Below are 16,664 nucleotides of genomic sequence, written 5' to 3' on the forward strand. Positions count from 1 at the left end.
AGGCTCCAGCTGTTGAGAGCAGCTGTTCCCACGGATGTGTCTTGTAAGGCCAATGCAACTCAAAACAAAAACGAAAAGACATGTACCAAACAGAGGACGGGTTTTATTTCAAATTTATCATGGAGACTGAAAGCACAGTTAACAGATTATAAATGTTAAAAGAATGTTGAGTTACAGCATTACAGTACTGTCTGTCATCACAAAGCAGGAATTTCTACGCTGAAAAGAAAGCAGCCAAGTCTCCCAGTTATATCCTTCTAGCACAAGTGAATAGTACAGCGTACAGAGATCAATGGACAAAAACCACATGATCTAAACATGCAGCATGAACTATTTTACAATTTGTTTGATAGTTTAACACAATAATGCAATAAATGCATTATAAGCTTCGTCTTGCATGTTCTATTAATATCTACACTTTAAAATCTGATGAATGACCATCTAAAACTTGACAATTTTTTTTGTTGTTGTTCAAAACAGAAAAAAATACTTTTTAAATTACATTTCGCAAAAGTGGACAATTTTAGTCATCAGTGGCATAATTTAAGGGAAGAAAATTGACTAAATTGGATGTTAAATATAGCCGAGAACAAATTGGTTAGGAAGAGTGAATCTGGACATTTTAAACAGATTATTTTCTGGAGAAAATCGGCCCAGTACACAGTGTATTGGTCCACAAAGGATATGCGCCAATGAGACTAAACCGTGCACCAAAAAAAAAGAAATATAAAAGATTGCAGCATGTATGAAATAATTTACATGCAATTTAAACAAAAAGGGGAAATCTACTTGGGGAAAAAAAAATATATATATTTTTAAAGAATCATAAAACTAGTTAAATCTAAGGCACAAGTGCACAGATTTATTGCACTTTTCAAATCAATTAAATTTTAGCCACCAGATGGTTGAATTTGTTTTTTTAATCACCCCACACAACCCCAAAAACAAATGAGAGAAAAATCAAATAAAAAATAATAGTAGATAGTTTGTTGCTATAAATGACATGACTCTACTAATTGGGGTTCTGCAGTCCAACATCTGAACACACAAAGTTGCATTTCTCATGAGGGCTCTCACCCATTTAGAGACCGTAGAGAAGAACAGACACAAACGGATACGAATCAGTCTATGGCTTGGAAGCAGCGTTTTCCTCAGACTTGTCGTCATCTTTTTGCTCTGTGCCTCCCTCTCTAATTTCTCCCTCTTCAGCACCCTGGAACATGTCGTGGGTCCACTTGGGGCTGCCGTTGCTCTTGCGAACCAGGAAGGTGCCCCTGCCACGTGGGTAATTTCCTCTGCCGCGCCCCCGAGTGTCCACCCACTTCATCTCCCCTTCCTTGTCCCGGTCATCGTGCTGCAGTTAGATGAGAGAGACGTAAATTGAAACTCTCCAACTGGCCACCATTCAGCTTATACTGTCCCAAAATTGCTCACTTATACAGGAAGAGACTGTCTGAGTGACATGCCAAGCAACCCACCACCAGTTTTTGTTTTTAATGTGATGTTTATGGGGGGGCGCGTGTATATGAGATCAATGTTAGCACACCTGGAAGTATTTCCGACTCTTGGGGGTGTATTCAGGGTCCTCATCTGGGGGTCGTGAAGGGCCACCCAAATTGGGAGGGGGGTTGTTGTTGCCTGGGTAGTTTCCCCGGTTCCATCCTCTTCCTCTCATTCTCAGCTGCAAATAACAAATACAAGAGAAGAGCAGATCAAGTGAGAATTGAGAAGATACAGAGACACATAGAGGAACAAATTCAGGATCATTGGAACACATTGAGACACAAATATAAAAACTCTAACAAAGACGGAATTGTGGAAACCAGTTATAAAAATAGAATTTACTGTATAATTTGGAATATCACGGAATTTAGGAAATTTTACTAATAACCCATCCCTCCAATGAAAACATGAACTTCAACTTCAGAACTGCTCTGATGGTTCACTTTAACAGCATTTCACCATTTAAGCTAAAAAAATTTTTTTACATTTAAATTTATATTTAGAAATCCACAGAAACTCAAGTCAAATCCCAAAAATAAAATTTTAAACTTAAAAAATAAAAATAACTATTGAACAGTAGAACACACTTCAAGTAAATAACACAGCTGTTGTAATTTACACAGCACACCTGAAGAGTAAACCAAATTTTCATTTGATTACATTTAAAAGTTGTTTGCATTTATTTAATTTTCACCATTTTTATACATTTGTATTAAATCATGAATCAAATCAAGAAGAATAAAAAAATTCTGGAAAAAAAAAACATTATTATTATTGCTAGAATTATTATTTTTTTTAAATAATTTAAATAAATCAAATGTTTTATGAATTAAATTGATAAAACATGCTTTTTGATTAAAACTTAAACCATTAAAATTGTGGGAAAAGAAATGGATTTCATAGGGCCCTAAACCCCGATGATCTGCATACCTAGATTTCTTTGTACGTTTATAAATTTTAGCTTAGCATTTAGCAGAGTATATGAGCGGAACGGAGTGGAAGCGGAGCGAGGAGCGGTGCAGCATGATTCTGCCTGGAGCTAGGTTTTCACTCGCTCCAAGAACGCTCCACTAACACTCAATCACAAGCACAAATTATGCCAACTCGCACATTAAACCCAATTAGTTATCTCGACATATGTGGATCGTATACAAAGGTTAAAATGGCGATGGACGAGTGCTCAAACTAATGTGCTGCACACGGACAGAGCACACAAGCTCACACATAACGTATAAATCGTGAGCATACATTCAGGAATGAAGAAAAATATGAAAGTTACAGCATATCTTTGTTTCTGAAGTAACTACCCTAAGCTCCGCCATATTATAGAGAGAAGTTACACAAATAGGCATTTAATATAGATTATATTAAACCATGTTAAAACTATTCTTCTAGCATCATGCAATTTTTTTGTTTAATATTATTTCTGAACAGAACTTTGATTTTTCAAGCATGGTAAAATAATTTAGCCGTGGAGCAGGTTTCTATAAAGTGGAGCGAGGAGTGTAGAGCGGGTGATTATTGAATGCTTGGAGCACGGAGGGCAAACTGTTGCCCCTCCACTCCGCTAACATACTCTGACATCCGCTAACATACTCTGGAATTTAGTACATTACTGAGCTAAAATAAATTATCCTACACTGAAAAGTTGTCTGGGCAGCTTCAGAATCAACTGAGGTCTCTCAAAGAAACAAATTCCATCTGTAACTTATCAATGATCAACAAGTTCAATCAATGTCATAGAGAACTGCAAGATACTTACAAACCCCCGATCGTAACCCCCATGACCTCGGTCATATCCTCCTCGGTCGTATCCTCCTCGGTCATATCCTCCCCTGCCCCTCTCATAACCCCTGTCCATGTGGCCCTCATAGTCCCGGGGGCCGCGATCCATGGGTCCCGGATACTCCCTTGACCCCAGTCGGGCCTTGTTAAAACCCCCTCCTCCCTCCATGTGCTCCTCCGGAGGGTACTCTCTCATTCTGTACTGACGAGGGGAGGGAGAGGAGGAGGAGGAAGAGGAGGAGGGAGAGCGTTCGCGCTTCTTTTTGCTTTTCCTTTAGAATAAATGAGAAAGTTAAAAGTCCTCTGATCGGTGACTGGAAAATAATGGGTCTGCAGTTAATGCCTGTTTTGAAATTAATACCTTCTTCTATTTGTCATTACAAGAATTGTGATAATACTCCTTCTTAAATATGAAGATAAATAACTAGATTTGCATTTCTTAAAGGAAAAATAAGTGGTAAAGTTAGGTTAAGGTGTTAGGCTGGGATTTTGTGTGAATTAAATCCTCCATCAGAGCCACTTTTCCATCTGTGGGAACTGTATGAGAATAAACACACAATGTAACACTATATTTGCACAAAAAAAAAATGTATGCAAATAAATGTGATAAAGCTACAAATAATTCAGTATGCCAAAATGGCAACATGGAAATTTAATAAGATTCAAATGAAGAAAAACGACCTGCATTTGTACAAAGTTTATATAAATGAATTGCACACATAACACTGAAATTAGGGATGTTAATTTTAACCGGTTAACTGTTAGCTGACCGTTAAGAATTTTGATCGATTAATACAATCAGTTAAATGGTTTAAAAAGGTAATTTATTTATTTTCAGAAATGTATCAAAATATTTTAAAAGGTTTGCTGCAAGTTTAAAATATGCTACGCATATAGCAGTGGTTTTCAACCTGTGGTCCGCGGCCCCCTAGTGGGCCGCGGTGGTATTGCAGGTGGGCCGCCAATTATTTTCTGTTCATTTCCAGTCCATTCTAGGGCTGTGCGATTAAAAGAAAACGTCCTAAAATCACGATTTGAGCGTGCGCATATGCCTAACTCCAGGTTCACACACTGTCTGTGATGAGCCTTTTTTTCTGAGCCAATGTTGACGGATCAGAGCATTCTCACTGCGGTAAAAGGCTAGAAATAAAAACGTGCGAAAATAATTCATGTCTAACACATGAGCATAGAGTGAATTTGTTAGTGAACAGGATGCAGTTTAAGTGAGAGGAGACACGTTTTAAGTGTGCACACACTCTCCTCGCAAAGCAGCGTGTATCTGAGCAAGCACGACCGGTTTTGTGACAGAGCAAAGGAAATCTGCTGCGAACAGAGAGATTCGCACTCGTGCATTATTTTAATGTGCTTTCGCGTTATATTTATGCGCTCTCACTGCTGACCGCATACACATACTGTATACACACTGCAAACACCTGAGGCACCGCTACAATTAATGAGCTCTATGAACAATGCATGGCAAAAAAGAAAAAAAAAGTCCCTGTATACAGGATTTTTTTTTTATTTTATTTTTTTGCCACAAGTCTATACATTTTTTTACATCTTCACTATAGTGATAATTTTGACTTATGTCTGTTGTAGAGACTTTACAACTTTTTGATAAAGCTCTGATTGGTTTTCTTTTGGAAATATGTTTCAAATTAATCCTGAATGCATTTATGACTGTAAAAGCACAATTGCAAAATTGATCAAAAAAATCGCGATAGTTTTTTTTTTTTTTTTTTTTTGTCCATATCGCACAGCCCTAGTTTATTCAATAAATATAGTTTAAAATCTAGCTTCTGAGTACTAAGTTATTAACCCAACAATAGCGGGGTCAGTTAATTTTTTTGAAGTGGGCCGCGCAAACATATGTGTTTGGTTGTGTGGGCCGCGAGTTGAAAAAGGTTGGGAACCACTGGCATATAGTGTAAAAGAGTGTATAAAAACCATAAGTCACGTAGGATAAGCAATCATTAAATTATGTCACTCAATAATCACATTTTATTATTTTACTCAGAAATAGGTCTAATGCCGACGCAAAATGTTAAACATTCTAATAAACTGTAAACACAGTTAGGCTATTTTAGTTCCCCTCACTCCACAACAAATCATTTCATTCGAATTAATTTAGGCTAAAACAAAACTGAAACCAGCATTAGCTCTCTCATTCAACACAAATTAAAATGTTTCCGTATTCACAATGTATTTGAATGCCAAATTATTATTTATAATTGTACTTCACTCGTTCCAATGTTTTGCATAACATTACAGCGGTAACACTTAACGGCAATGATTTTACCACATATTTAAACTGAGCAGTGTATTTTTCCCCCCATATGTTTGAGTGACTGAATTTTATTATGATAATGAACAGACTACATTGTCAAGGTAGCAAAGCTTAACTGTGTGCACGCATACAGCGCAATCACTTTTTCTGGAAGCAACTACTCTTTTTAGACATAAAAATAATCAGAATTATAAATAGTTTGCCTGTATTTGTGTACATTTACAATAAAAACAAATCTTTGTGCGTAAAATAAGCCAAAAGAAAATTAGGATGCCGTTTTCTGCCATCAGTTTCCTTTCATGCAGCACAAAAATTAACCGAAACTGCGTTTTTCATTAATTTTCTTAATTTATTAAGCAGAAATATATTTCTTGTATAGGCCTATTTATTTGTTTTATATACATATAACACCTAGCTTTATTACGTTTTTCACCGCTTGCAGAAGCGCTGCAGGTGCTTGATGTGATATGACCACGTGAATCGCTTTTTGCACATGTAAAATTAATCCCAGGGAAACAAATGTTAGTATTTTTAACGGGTCACAGACACAGATCCTTTCTAATTTAATTTGATTCTAATTAAAACAATCTTGTCGGTTAATGGTTAATAATCGTTTAACAAGCGTTGGTTGACGGTTAGGAAAAATAACCGAAATGAACATCCCTAACTGAAATTGTCTACAAAATGTCAATAGAGTCTGTATATTTGGCTAAATTAGAATTAGAACAATAGAATCATAAAATTACAAGAATTTAAATTGTACGACATTTAAAATATAAAGTAAATAAATAAATAAATAAATAGTGCTTCCTCCCAAACACCAACTAAAAAGAGTGTTTTATGAATAAAGTGTTCCACTTTAAAAGAAAATTGTTACCGTATTTTCCGCACTATAAGGCGCACTTAAAAGCCATTCATTTTCTCAAAAAACGACCTTATAATCCAGTGCGCCTTATAATCCGGAACACCTTATATATGGATCAAGGCGCTCTGTCATAAGGATGACATTCCCTTTAGCAAACCCAGTCAAATGCTTGACTGCAGTATCTTCTCTGCCCCTTATAATCAGGTGCGCCCTATATATGAAATCAGTACTAAAATAGGCAATTCATTGAAGGTGTGCCTTATAATCCGGTGCGCCTTATAGTGCGGAAAATACGGTAAGTTAAATCAACATTCAATCATCAAATCATTACAGTACAAAATGAAAATGAGCACAAGACCCAGGCTCAAAAAGAATTACTATTCAAACATTATTAAGAATCACAGAGTCGAACATACTTTGATTTCTTGTGTTTGGAGGATCTCTCAGGGGAGAGGTCATGGCTGGGTGTGCGTGAGCCAGCTGAACTCTTTCCCCCCTCTCGCTTTTTACGCCGCTCAATTGCCAAGCGAAGGTCCAATGAATCACCCTCATGCCTTTTACCATGATCCTGTAAAGACACAATAATATCCAAAATAATGAACATATTTTCTTGAATCATTAGTGTAAACAACTAAACATAAGAATTCCATCTTGAACTAGCATGTGATTTCAAATAAACAAAGCTTGAAAGGAAAGTTCATCCAAAAATGAAATTTAACTCATTTACTCTCCATGCGGTTGTTACAAACCCAAATAACTCAATTTTTTTTTTTTAAGTTGATGTTTTCCGAACAATGAACATGAAGGTTGACTACTTTAATTGGACTACTTTCGTTGCGCAAAAGCAGCATGTGGGAGATGTCTTATAAACATCTGTCATTTGCAAAAAAAAAAAAAAGAACAGATTTCATTTTTGTGTGAACTAACCCTTTAACATTAATTTAGTATGAATATGATAAATTAAGGGTTAACCTAGGCACAAGAAGAGGTTGAGAATATCTATCACACAGATACAATACTTATGGAAATGCAAGTCAAATTCCAGCTGAAAAACTATTTGTTGGCCATCTTTAGGTATAACCCAAATTCAATCCTCATTTTATTTAGTCACCCTCTATGACTGCACAGTCTTGGCTGATGTTGTCCAAGTTTCAATGAAACCAATGAAATGTGTGTGCAAATTTAGAAAGTAATATGATGGAACATGATACACTGGACACCCACTGAAAACGTGACAGACGTCTATAAACACGTGAAACTTCAGGACAAAAAAATAAAGCACAGATCTCATGGGAAAGCAGCATGCTCCATGCTTTCCCCAATGCTGATTAGTACTGAGCCTCACTTTTTTGTTTTATAGACACATTTTTGAGGAGATATACTTACTATTGCATTGGTTAGCGGTCCAGTGAAAGGCTTGGACACAGGATCAATTGTCACTTCCTTTTCATTAGCCATTTTGTTTGGGTAAGTATGTACCCACGATTAATCATACGACAAATGCTGGAGGGTGAGAGCGTAACGCTCAGTAATACAAGACTGAGATTGGGGTTCTTGTGCATTAGCATTATACACCTCATAGCACATTTCTGCTGTTTCAGCTGGTACACATTTGGGCAGGAATTTCAGATTTGAAAACGCTCTGTCACCTTGTAGCCGCTCTCTTCGAAATCCTCAAACAGGTGAGAGTGCTTCTTAAAAGCACTGGGAGACACATCGATTCGCCTGTGGAAAAACACGCAAAAAATATATTTTAAAGAGAGGAACAAGACATCTAAATCATAATCCACAAAGCGTTAAGTGATACATGAGTAGAATGCGGAGCAGAAAACAATGACACCTACCTGTGGATCTCAGGACTCTTCTTTGGCTTCATCATTTCCATCTCTGCAGCTTTTCTTTGGTATATTCCAAATCGCTCACTCAGACTCAACCCAGATGATTGGAAATGTTGAGCTACATTCATAAGGTAGGAATAAAAGTAATTTAATGCATGCCACCATTTTAAAATGTTCACACATATGAAGCCAATTTTTTTGAATTTCACAAAAAAAAAAAAAAAAGAGAAAGGTCCTAGGTTTGCACCCTGAAGCACCTCAAAGCATAAAGTGCAAAATTAAAATGAAAGAATACACAACCACCAGCTTAGTCTGGAATTACCTTTAATATGATGTACTATGGTGACTATATGCTGCGCAAATAGCTCTGATGGGCTTCTGCGAAGCTGAGCAGACTGAATATGCTGGAAGATCGAGTGAAACTCATCATGATCTTTTTTACCAGGGTGCACAAGATCCCGCGACAAACGTCTTTCTTTAGCTAATGCACCTGATGAGCTGAGGAAAAGCAGTGAGAGTCATAAACGCATACCCAAATGTCATATATAATTTTTTTTTTTTTTTAAAAACAGTAAACATGACTTCACATTCATACCTTTCTCCATCATCAGTGAATGCCTTTATACTGAAATTAAACTTTGGGTCTTTCTTCGCTGAGGATTTAGCTGGGGGTGAGGCCTCTCTTCCAGCTGGAAACAGTGCCCTGCCTCTATTCTCTGATACTCTGGATGGCGATGGTGAGGATGGACTGATCCTGCTCTTTTTCTTTTCCTTCTTCTTGGAGGCCTTCTCTTCTTTTCTAGACAAAAGCTTCCGACTGCGATAAAGTTCCTCGTCCAGTTCCTCCTCAACATCTTCATCCCATTTCCCAAAACGTTCTTCGGTTAAGTCCCGCATTGTGACAAGAGGTTTGTCTTTATACTTGGATTCTTCCTCAGTCTTCCTGTCTTTCATTTCCTGGCGATACTCCTCTTCTTCTGCATCCAGAAATGGAAGTCCTTTGTCAGTCTTTGAACCATCAAAACCAGATTCAGACGCATCGAAAATCGCTCTCATCTTGCTGCCGCTCTTCTCACTGTCCGCGTCGCCCAAGCTTAAAGTCTCACCCCTGCCATTATCCCTGTCTGATAAGGGCTTTTTCTTTTCTGCCAAAAACCTAAAGTGAATGATCACAAATTAATCAGTTTTTTTTTCCATCAAAAATCTAACTGTTTTAGTAAATGTTTTACATTTTCAAACCAGCATAACCTTTAACATCAAGATAAGAAAGGATACTTACAACAGAAAAAACAGTTAATAAATGCGGAAACTTATGGCTCAACTTTTCAGCAATGCAGACACGACTAACCAGGATGGGGTTTCTTTTCCATACTTACATCATTAATACTTTATCTCCTAAATTATGGGATTGCAAACAACCTCATAGCACAGGTAAATGCCCATTTGTGACATTTGAGTTTTGAAATTGGTTTCCATTATAAGCTCTATTCTTCCAAGGATCTTTGTTGCTGTACAAGGACTAAACACATTTGAGAGAATGATGATTGATTAAAAACTGCCTGGAGGACAAAAGAAAGAGGGAAAACATCCAAAACCAAAAAAGCAAAAACATACTTTTTGAAAGCGGTTGAAATGGAGGCTGATTTGTCTTCAGTCTTCAAGTCTTCCTTTGAGAAGCCCCCGAAGCCAGTTGAGCTTGACGTCTTTGCCGGTGGACTTTTACCAGCAGAGCCAATGCTTCGCCACAGAGGACCACCATTGCCAGATCCTCCGGAGATAGACACTGTGATCTCCGACAGACCACCAGAAGAGGCAGCCTTGCGTTTGGGGCTGGCATCGTAGTTAGGTAAGCCTTCCCACTTGCTACTGGGTTCCTCTGGGGTGCTTCCTGTAGGCTTGGATGATTCCTTGCTGGTTCCCTTGCTTTCACTTGGTGAACCCCTTTCTTTGCGATCTTTAGAATGGAGTCGTCCAATGGTAGAGTTGCGTCGACGTGGGGATGAGGAACGGGAGGAAGAGCTGGAACGTCTGGAATGCACAGAGGATGATTTATCGGAATGGCGTGAGTGGCTTCGGCTTGCTGATCTTTTCCGTGGCGTGTGGGAACGCGAGCGCCCCCTCCTAGGGCTGTACGAGTGGTCGTACTGCTGCTGCTGCTGCTGGTGGTGGTGGTGGTGGTCTCTATGGCCGTGCCAGTTGTTGGAACGGTAACCATAGTTGCTTCCACCTCTATGGTAGTTACCTCGTGGGAAGTAGCCACGCCCTCTGCCCCGGTACTGAAAGGGTCTCCGGTAGCCACGAAAACCACGGTTATACCCACGATTGCTCTGGAAATCTCTGGAAGGATAGTTCCTCTCCCTGCTGTGTGAACGGGATCTTGATCTAGAGCTAAAGGACACGAAGGATGGAAAATCAGAGAGAGAGAAAAAGAGAGAAAGAATGCAGTTATGATTCATGAACACTTGATGGCGCTACAGAATCAATATTCACACAAATGGCATTGTTTTTGTAAAGAGCAACTTCTTTCCTTGACAAAGTGTTAAATTACTTCCTGTAAATTTTTGCAATGGATGTTACTCTGACAAGCGCTTTACCACAGACTAAAAGATTATGCTGCCTAAATGTATGCCTTCATCATGATCTTCCGAAATTACATAAACTGCAACTTAAATTCATTATCTAAATCTGGCAATGCATAAAGTTAGACGTTTAGAGCTTAACTACAGGTGGTCCAAATTTACTAGACTAAACCACACATTTGCTAAGAAGAAAATGTCTTACCGTTTGTGCTTTTTCATTGGAAAACAGTTAAAGAATAACATTTACTGACATGCATATCGACATGCTAAGCCACATGTAGCGGAAAGAGGTAGTCACGACAAACAAAAGGAAACCGTAAGCCTTAGCCTAACGCACACAGGACGTAAAAAAAAAGAAAAAAAAAAAAGGGGGTGGTGTGTTAGAAAAAAAAGAGAAAGGCTTAGAGGAGGAGCAACCTTCAGGAAACTATGGTATCTTATTTTAATGCTATCTGAATATTCATTCACTCTGGTTCAAGGGTACAATAAAGCATCTGCCGTATGTGCGTTTACCTGTAGCGACGCTTTCTGGACCTTGAGCGAGAGCGACTCCTTGACTGAGATCGTGTGTAGGACCTCGATCTAGACCTGGATCTGGACCGGGACCGAGAAGCAGAATTCGGGGGCTTAGACATCTTTATATTCACAGTATCTGAAAAAAAAAAAAAAAAAAATATATCACATAAACACAAAGCTGTAACACTTATACAATAGTGTAAAAAAATGTGGAAAAAAGTCCCCTAAAAATAAAACACAATTAAACCTTTATGGCATTAAACCAGACCAAAAATAAAAGAAAAACAATCAGGCCAGCTAAACAATGTGATTTACCTGCTTGTCATATGCAAAACAGAGATTTACCAATACTACTTATTTTTGTCATCATTTACTCACCCTCCAAACTTGCATTAATTTTTTTCATCTGTTGAACAACAAAATATATCTTGACTTCCATGGCATGGTTTAAAAATAATTACTATGAAAGTCAATGGAGACCAGCAACTGTTTGGTTACCAATTTTATTTTCAAAATGTCTTATTTTGTGTTCAACAGAAGAAAAATTAATGCATGGTTGGAACAACATGAGGGTGAGGGTGAATGATTATAAAATACTCATTTTTGGGTGTGAACCAACCCTTTAAGTGACCAACAACTGATATGCAGAACTAAACTTTTTTTTTTTTTTTTTTTTTACTAAGTGATTAATTCAACAATGAAATAATTGTATAAAACTGTTTTTATGCATGCCATTATATTTATTAGGGCTATAATCTTTGTGTTTCAGTGATTTTGACCAGGAGATGATTTTCTTTTTCCTGTAAATGCTAGTTACTGTTATCACACTGGACTAAAACTTATTTCTATCGCTCACACTGTGTATAACAACTTCCCCCCAAAATAAATCATTTCTTAAAAAATAAATATTATAAAATGAAAATTTTAAAAAGAGAAACTGGCCATATTTATAAAATCTTTATGTTAATATTTATTTTTATGAGAATCTGTAAAAAGAAAATTGGACAGTAACGACACTCAATTATTCTATTTTTGTTTGTTTACGTATTTGTTTTGTAGCTTAATATACTTTTTTAAAGGTATCTACCATTTATAAGCAAAGTTCACAATGATTGCTGTTATCCCTCCAGTAATCTTCAGCAGTTTTGATCATGGTCACCTGAACTAATTCCTATTAACGGTAACTGATGCAATTCCAATATATTATTTGTCCTCAAACATACTTGCTTTCCTACCTGATAAAAATTTACGGTAAGGTCTTTTTTTTTTTTTACCTTGACCCACTTTGGATGAATTCTGTGGACCGTGTGGACTGGATAAATCAAACATTAACAGAAAACAACTCTAAAAGTATGCACCAGATAACCACAAAAAACGAGAACCAAACTGACCCGCTGAGCCAGAAAGCAGAAGGTGAAATGGTTTAAAATTCTTAAACATGCAAAAACAAACACACTCCCTTACAATATTTTGCACTAGTCACTTGCAATAGAAGCATGACACATTTAGCCACTATATTTGAAATATATACTACAGAATCTTGTTTTCATTTCTGATCAAAAGAATATATAGCTCACAATGGCTTACACCTGCTGGTTAATAATAACTTTATGAGAGGTTAAAAATCTCAAAGTGCTGCTTTTTCAGACTGATGCATTTATCTAGTAACATGAGATGCCTAGGTTAATCGATGTGCAGCATTATTCTGGATAGACATCAGGGTGTGCCATGTAGCATGAAAGACTTGTATACATAAAGTCTATGGATTTGACAGTCAAATCAGGAACAGGAAACACTGGAAAGCAATTTTCACCATGTCCTTTGGGGTAAGAGACAGTCCAGTCCAACGAGTGCAGCTAGTTTCTAATCTATTCAAGAAATACTATGGAAAAAACATTTGCATTAATCAAATCATCAGGACAGATGACTCTCACTGGCTGTGTCTTAAAACCTTGTAAGTTCTCTAACCAGACAGCAATTTAGACTCCAAAGGTAGTGGATGGATAGTTCAACAGCCAATTTACTGAATTTAGAGACACTGTGACCCCTAAAAATGATGTCTAGTTAGGCAACAGACCTGCCTACAGGCTCAAACTGCTGACTAGGCATTGTTTTGCTGTCTAGATAGGCAGCTGAATAGATTGAGATATTATGAAAACAGTACTATTCTTCAATGCAAAAGCCAACAACCAGCCATTTTATGAGACGCATTCAAAAACACTTTCGTTTTCACTTCTTTCACGTTAAGGGTGGAAATAAAAAACCAGTTCAGCAAAATACAGTCACATTACAATTATAACTTCGATTTAATACGATCATCTACGGTGATAGTCATTCAGGATTGTTTTTAAATGACAATTAAGGATATTTAATGATAACAAATAATATTTATCAACATCAACGTGTTCAGAAAAAAAAAACATATACAAAACTAGCTGAACAATTATCTCGGGATTTACAAGTAAAGCAACCAAATGACACATTAAGTTGTCCTGTTATGCTACCAAAATACAGAATGTTATCAAAAATACTATTCGATCGCTGCGGTTAGCCATGCTAACACTAGCCCCATTAGCCACTTTCAAACGACTTAAAACGCACAAAGGCAGAATAATTGGCACCAAAATAACACGAAACAGTATTTTTAAGATAAATATCAACAGAAAATAGCGTTATAGTGTTAAAATGTGTAAAAACTCACCTGAGGGGCTATGCTGATGTGATTAAAGCGAGCTCACTGGCCGAAGCACTGTGCGCACGCGACGGAAGAATAACCTGTATTTTACCCCAAATTCTGTTCAATATACGTCTGATTTTAACTATACTGATCTCTTTCGCATATATGAGTTCAGTTAAATATGGTTTCTAAGTGATGAAATTGAGAAGTGGCCATTTGGTCTCCTGAGGAAACGCAAGACGCTTCGAAGCTGCTCAGAGACCCAGAGCTTCCTGATCAACACACGCGCGCGCGCGCGCACAGACGGAGACGGTTAGACACGCCCCTTTCTGCTAGTCCACCTCAGTGTTCTCTTTTTATTTTCTTGAATATAAATAAATAAAAAACTATGAGAGTTGACTTCAAAATTGACATTTGACGGTTTTTATAGGCCTTATACGTAAACTGTTTTCCCATTCCAGAGTCCCTTTAGAGTTTTTACATTTGCATACTATTTTCTCTGTCTATTTTTCTTAATTAAAAGAACAGCTGCATGTTAATATAATTAATATATGGCCATTTTTATTTCTCTGAGCTCTGCTACAGCATCAGCACATGGTAAAACAGACACAGGGCCTCCATTTCAAACACCTGCTGAAAGCTTCTAGTAGTGACAGCTGTAATCACAGGCCACAAGACCAGTTCAGAGAAATGTGCTAAACACCAGGCACTGTTTCACAGAGAGAGGAAACACTGCATGAGCCAATCTCTCTCAGATGTCTGCAAAAAATACTGTTGTTACAGATGAGTATTTCTGTAAGTCAGGACCTAATGCCTTTTTAAGCGTTATTAATATAGCTTTTTTTTTTTTTTTTAGCAAATATATGTGATCACACCACATCAATGTTTTATGAATTGTGGGTCTTACTCTGAAACGTGTGTTTCCTGAGTGTTGTTCCAGGAAGTAGTTGTTGTTCTGTGCTAATCTCACTTTCTCACATTTGTGAAGAAATAAGTAATAATTGAGAAACACATCTAATTTTACTCTTACTATAGTCTTGAGGCACATGCTCTTACATTATATGCCACTGACAATGACTTCCAATAAGGTAATCCTATAAAAAATGTAGAGATAAACATTCTTGTCTGGGTGGTATTATGACTGCTGGCAGCTGCTGTCGCAAAAATAGTCATCTGCAACAAGGCCAGAGAAAGTTTCTGGTTCAGATCTGCAATGTGTACATAGAAATAAATAAATCATCAATCATATTATATTATTATATGTGTGTGTGTGTGTGTGTGTGTGTGTTTGTGTGTGTGAGCACAAAAGCATCAAAACTAACTTAATCATACAAATATTTAAAAGTTCTGTAATATTATCAGCATCATATTCTAAATGCCACACTTCAAACGGAAAGAAAGAACGCTGAACAGCACAGCTCTTGCAATCTTGTCTGTCACATTGACAAACTGTTTACATTCCCAAACTGATCTAGGGGGTACCTACATTGAGACAGTTTAATATTAGCTTAATTCATGTCCAATAAAGTCTTTATTTTTGGTGTGAATTCAAATAGATTAAAACCTGTTTTGCATCTCATCTGCCTGGATGCTCATACATGAACACATGCAAAACAATGAATGAAAGATCGAAAGAAAAGTAGCTTTTCCATTTGAAAACCACTAGTAAATATTTATATGAGGACCACAACCAAATTTTGAGTCCATGGGCAAATTTCAATAGAATAACACACTTTCAGTGGAATGTTCTTTTTTCTTCTTCTTGTGGTTTTCCGTTACTATTCCTCCATCCTAAAACCAAGGGTGGGCTGTTTCTTTCTAACCACACTTTGCAGCTGTACATATCTTAAAGCCACATTCTCTTTTCTGGTTTTTGTTTTGCATGCATTTGGGCTCAATACCGATGAAAATGGCATGTTTAACACTGAAGGTTTGAGTACAGCAGGGTGCTAACTTTGTCCATTTCTAGGCCTTTACAGCTATAGTGATGCCACACGTGTGCAAAAGTAGTTTCACCTCAAAACTGATCACATTAAATTACTCCAAACCCAATTCTGAAACACTCACAGGAGAATGATAAAAACAGAGAAGCCTTACCTCTGGCGTTTAGTAGTAGAGAGAATACAAGAGAAAGCAAAAGTAAACTTAGCCTGTCAGAAACAAACAAAAGAACTTCCTGTATTTGAGTAATGCTACAGTAAGTCACGTCTTGGCTAAATGAATGATACTTTCAGCTTATCTGCAGATGCATTTAGCTGGCTCTATGAAGACAACTTCAGATAACTTCAGATCTGCTCGATCCCTTACCATTCTTTACTGAAAACTAATTTATTTTTAATGGCTTTTAATGTTCACTACACGTTGTAAAATATTGCTAACATTTTATGCATGTCTTCTGTCTATTTTGTAATGCAAAATATTGTATATGCATTGTAAAGCACATCTGTCAGCTGTTGCTGTATAAATTGTGCTATATATAAATATACTTTGCCATTGACTTTGACATAATTCTAATACAGCAACCATGTAAAGTATTTATAATTGGTTTGTCTATAAGTAGAAAAATATTACTATAAACATATCACTGTCACCAGGCTCTTATTTAACCATGTAC

General features: G+C 37.1%; 1 protein-coding gene across 2 annotated transcripts; it reads right to left on the reverse strand.

Annotated features, from left to right (window-relative positions):
• Window positions 1-83: 83 nt before the first annotated feature.
• Window positions 84-16,252, reverse strand: LOC127978910 (thyroid hormone receptor-associated protein 3). 2 transcript variants are annotated; one of them, XM_052583887.1, is made up of 11 exons: window positions 16,148-16,252; window positions 11,371-11,509; window positions 9,893-10,666; window positions 8,874-9,434; window positions 8,601-8,776; window positions 8,285-8,396; window positions 8,090-8,165; window positions 6,857-7,008; window positions 3,266-3,560; window positions 1,547-1,681; window positions 84-1,354 (listed from the first exon to the last, which is right to left on the reverse strand). In XM_052583887.1, exons 2-11 carry the CDS (start codon window positions 11,490-11,492, stop codon window positions 1,127-1,129), a joined length of 2,631 nt encoding a protein of 876 aa, XP_052439847.1. In that variant the 5' UTR covers window positions 11,493-11,509; window positions 16,148-16,252; the 3' UTR covers window positions 84-1,126. The 2 variants fall into 2 exon arrangements, with proteins under 2 accessions (XP_052439847.1, XP_052439846.1); XM_052583886.1 differs by lacking the exon at window positions 16,148-16,252 and adding an exon at window positions 14,075-14,339.
• Between the last annotated feature and the right edge of the window lie 412 nt (window positions 16,253-16,664).

Source organism: Carassius gibelio, chromosome B19 (genome assembly GCF_023724105.1).
Source record: "Carassius gibelio isolate Cgi1373 ecotype wild population from Czech Republic chromosome B19, carGib1.2-hapl.c, whole genome shotgun sequence".
NCBI classification, from domain to species: Eukaryota; Metazoa; Chordata; class Actinopteri; order Cypriniformes; family Cyprinidae; genus Carassius; species Carassius gibelio.

What these genes read in the sequence shown, in the direction of transcription:
- LOC127978910 (XM_052583887.1), bottom strand. Translation starts at nt 11,492, where the DNA reads ATGTCTAAGCCCCCGAATTCTGCTTCTCGGTCCCGGTCCAGATCCAGG. An exon ending in ATTTCAACCGCTTTCAAAAA is followed by an intron (nt 9,435 to 9,892) that starts GTATGTTTTTGC and finishes CATTCACTTTAG; the next exon opens with GTTTTTGGCAGAAAAGAAAA. An exon ending in TCGAAGAGAGCGGCTACAAG is followed by an intron (nt 7,009 to 8,089) that starts GTGACAGAGCGT and finishes GTGTCTTTACAG; the next exon opens with GATCATGGTAAAAGGCATGA.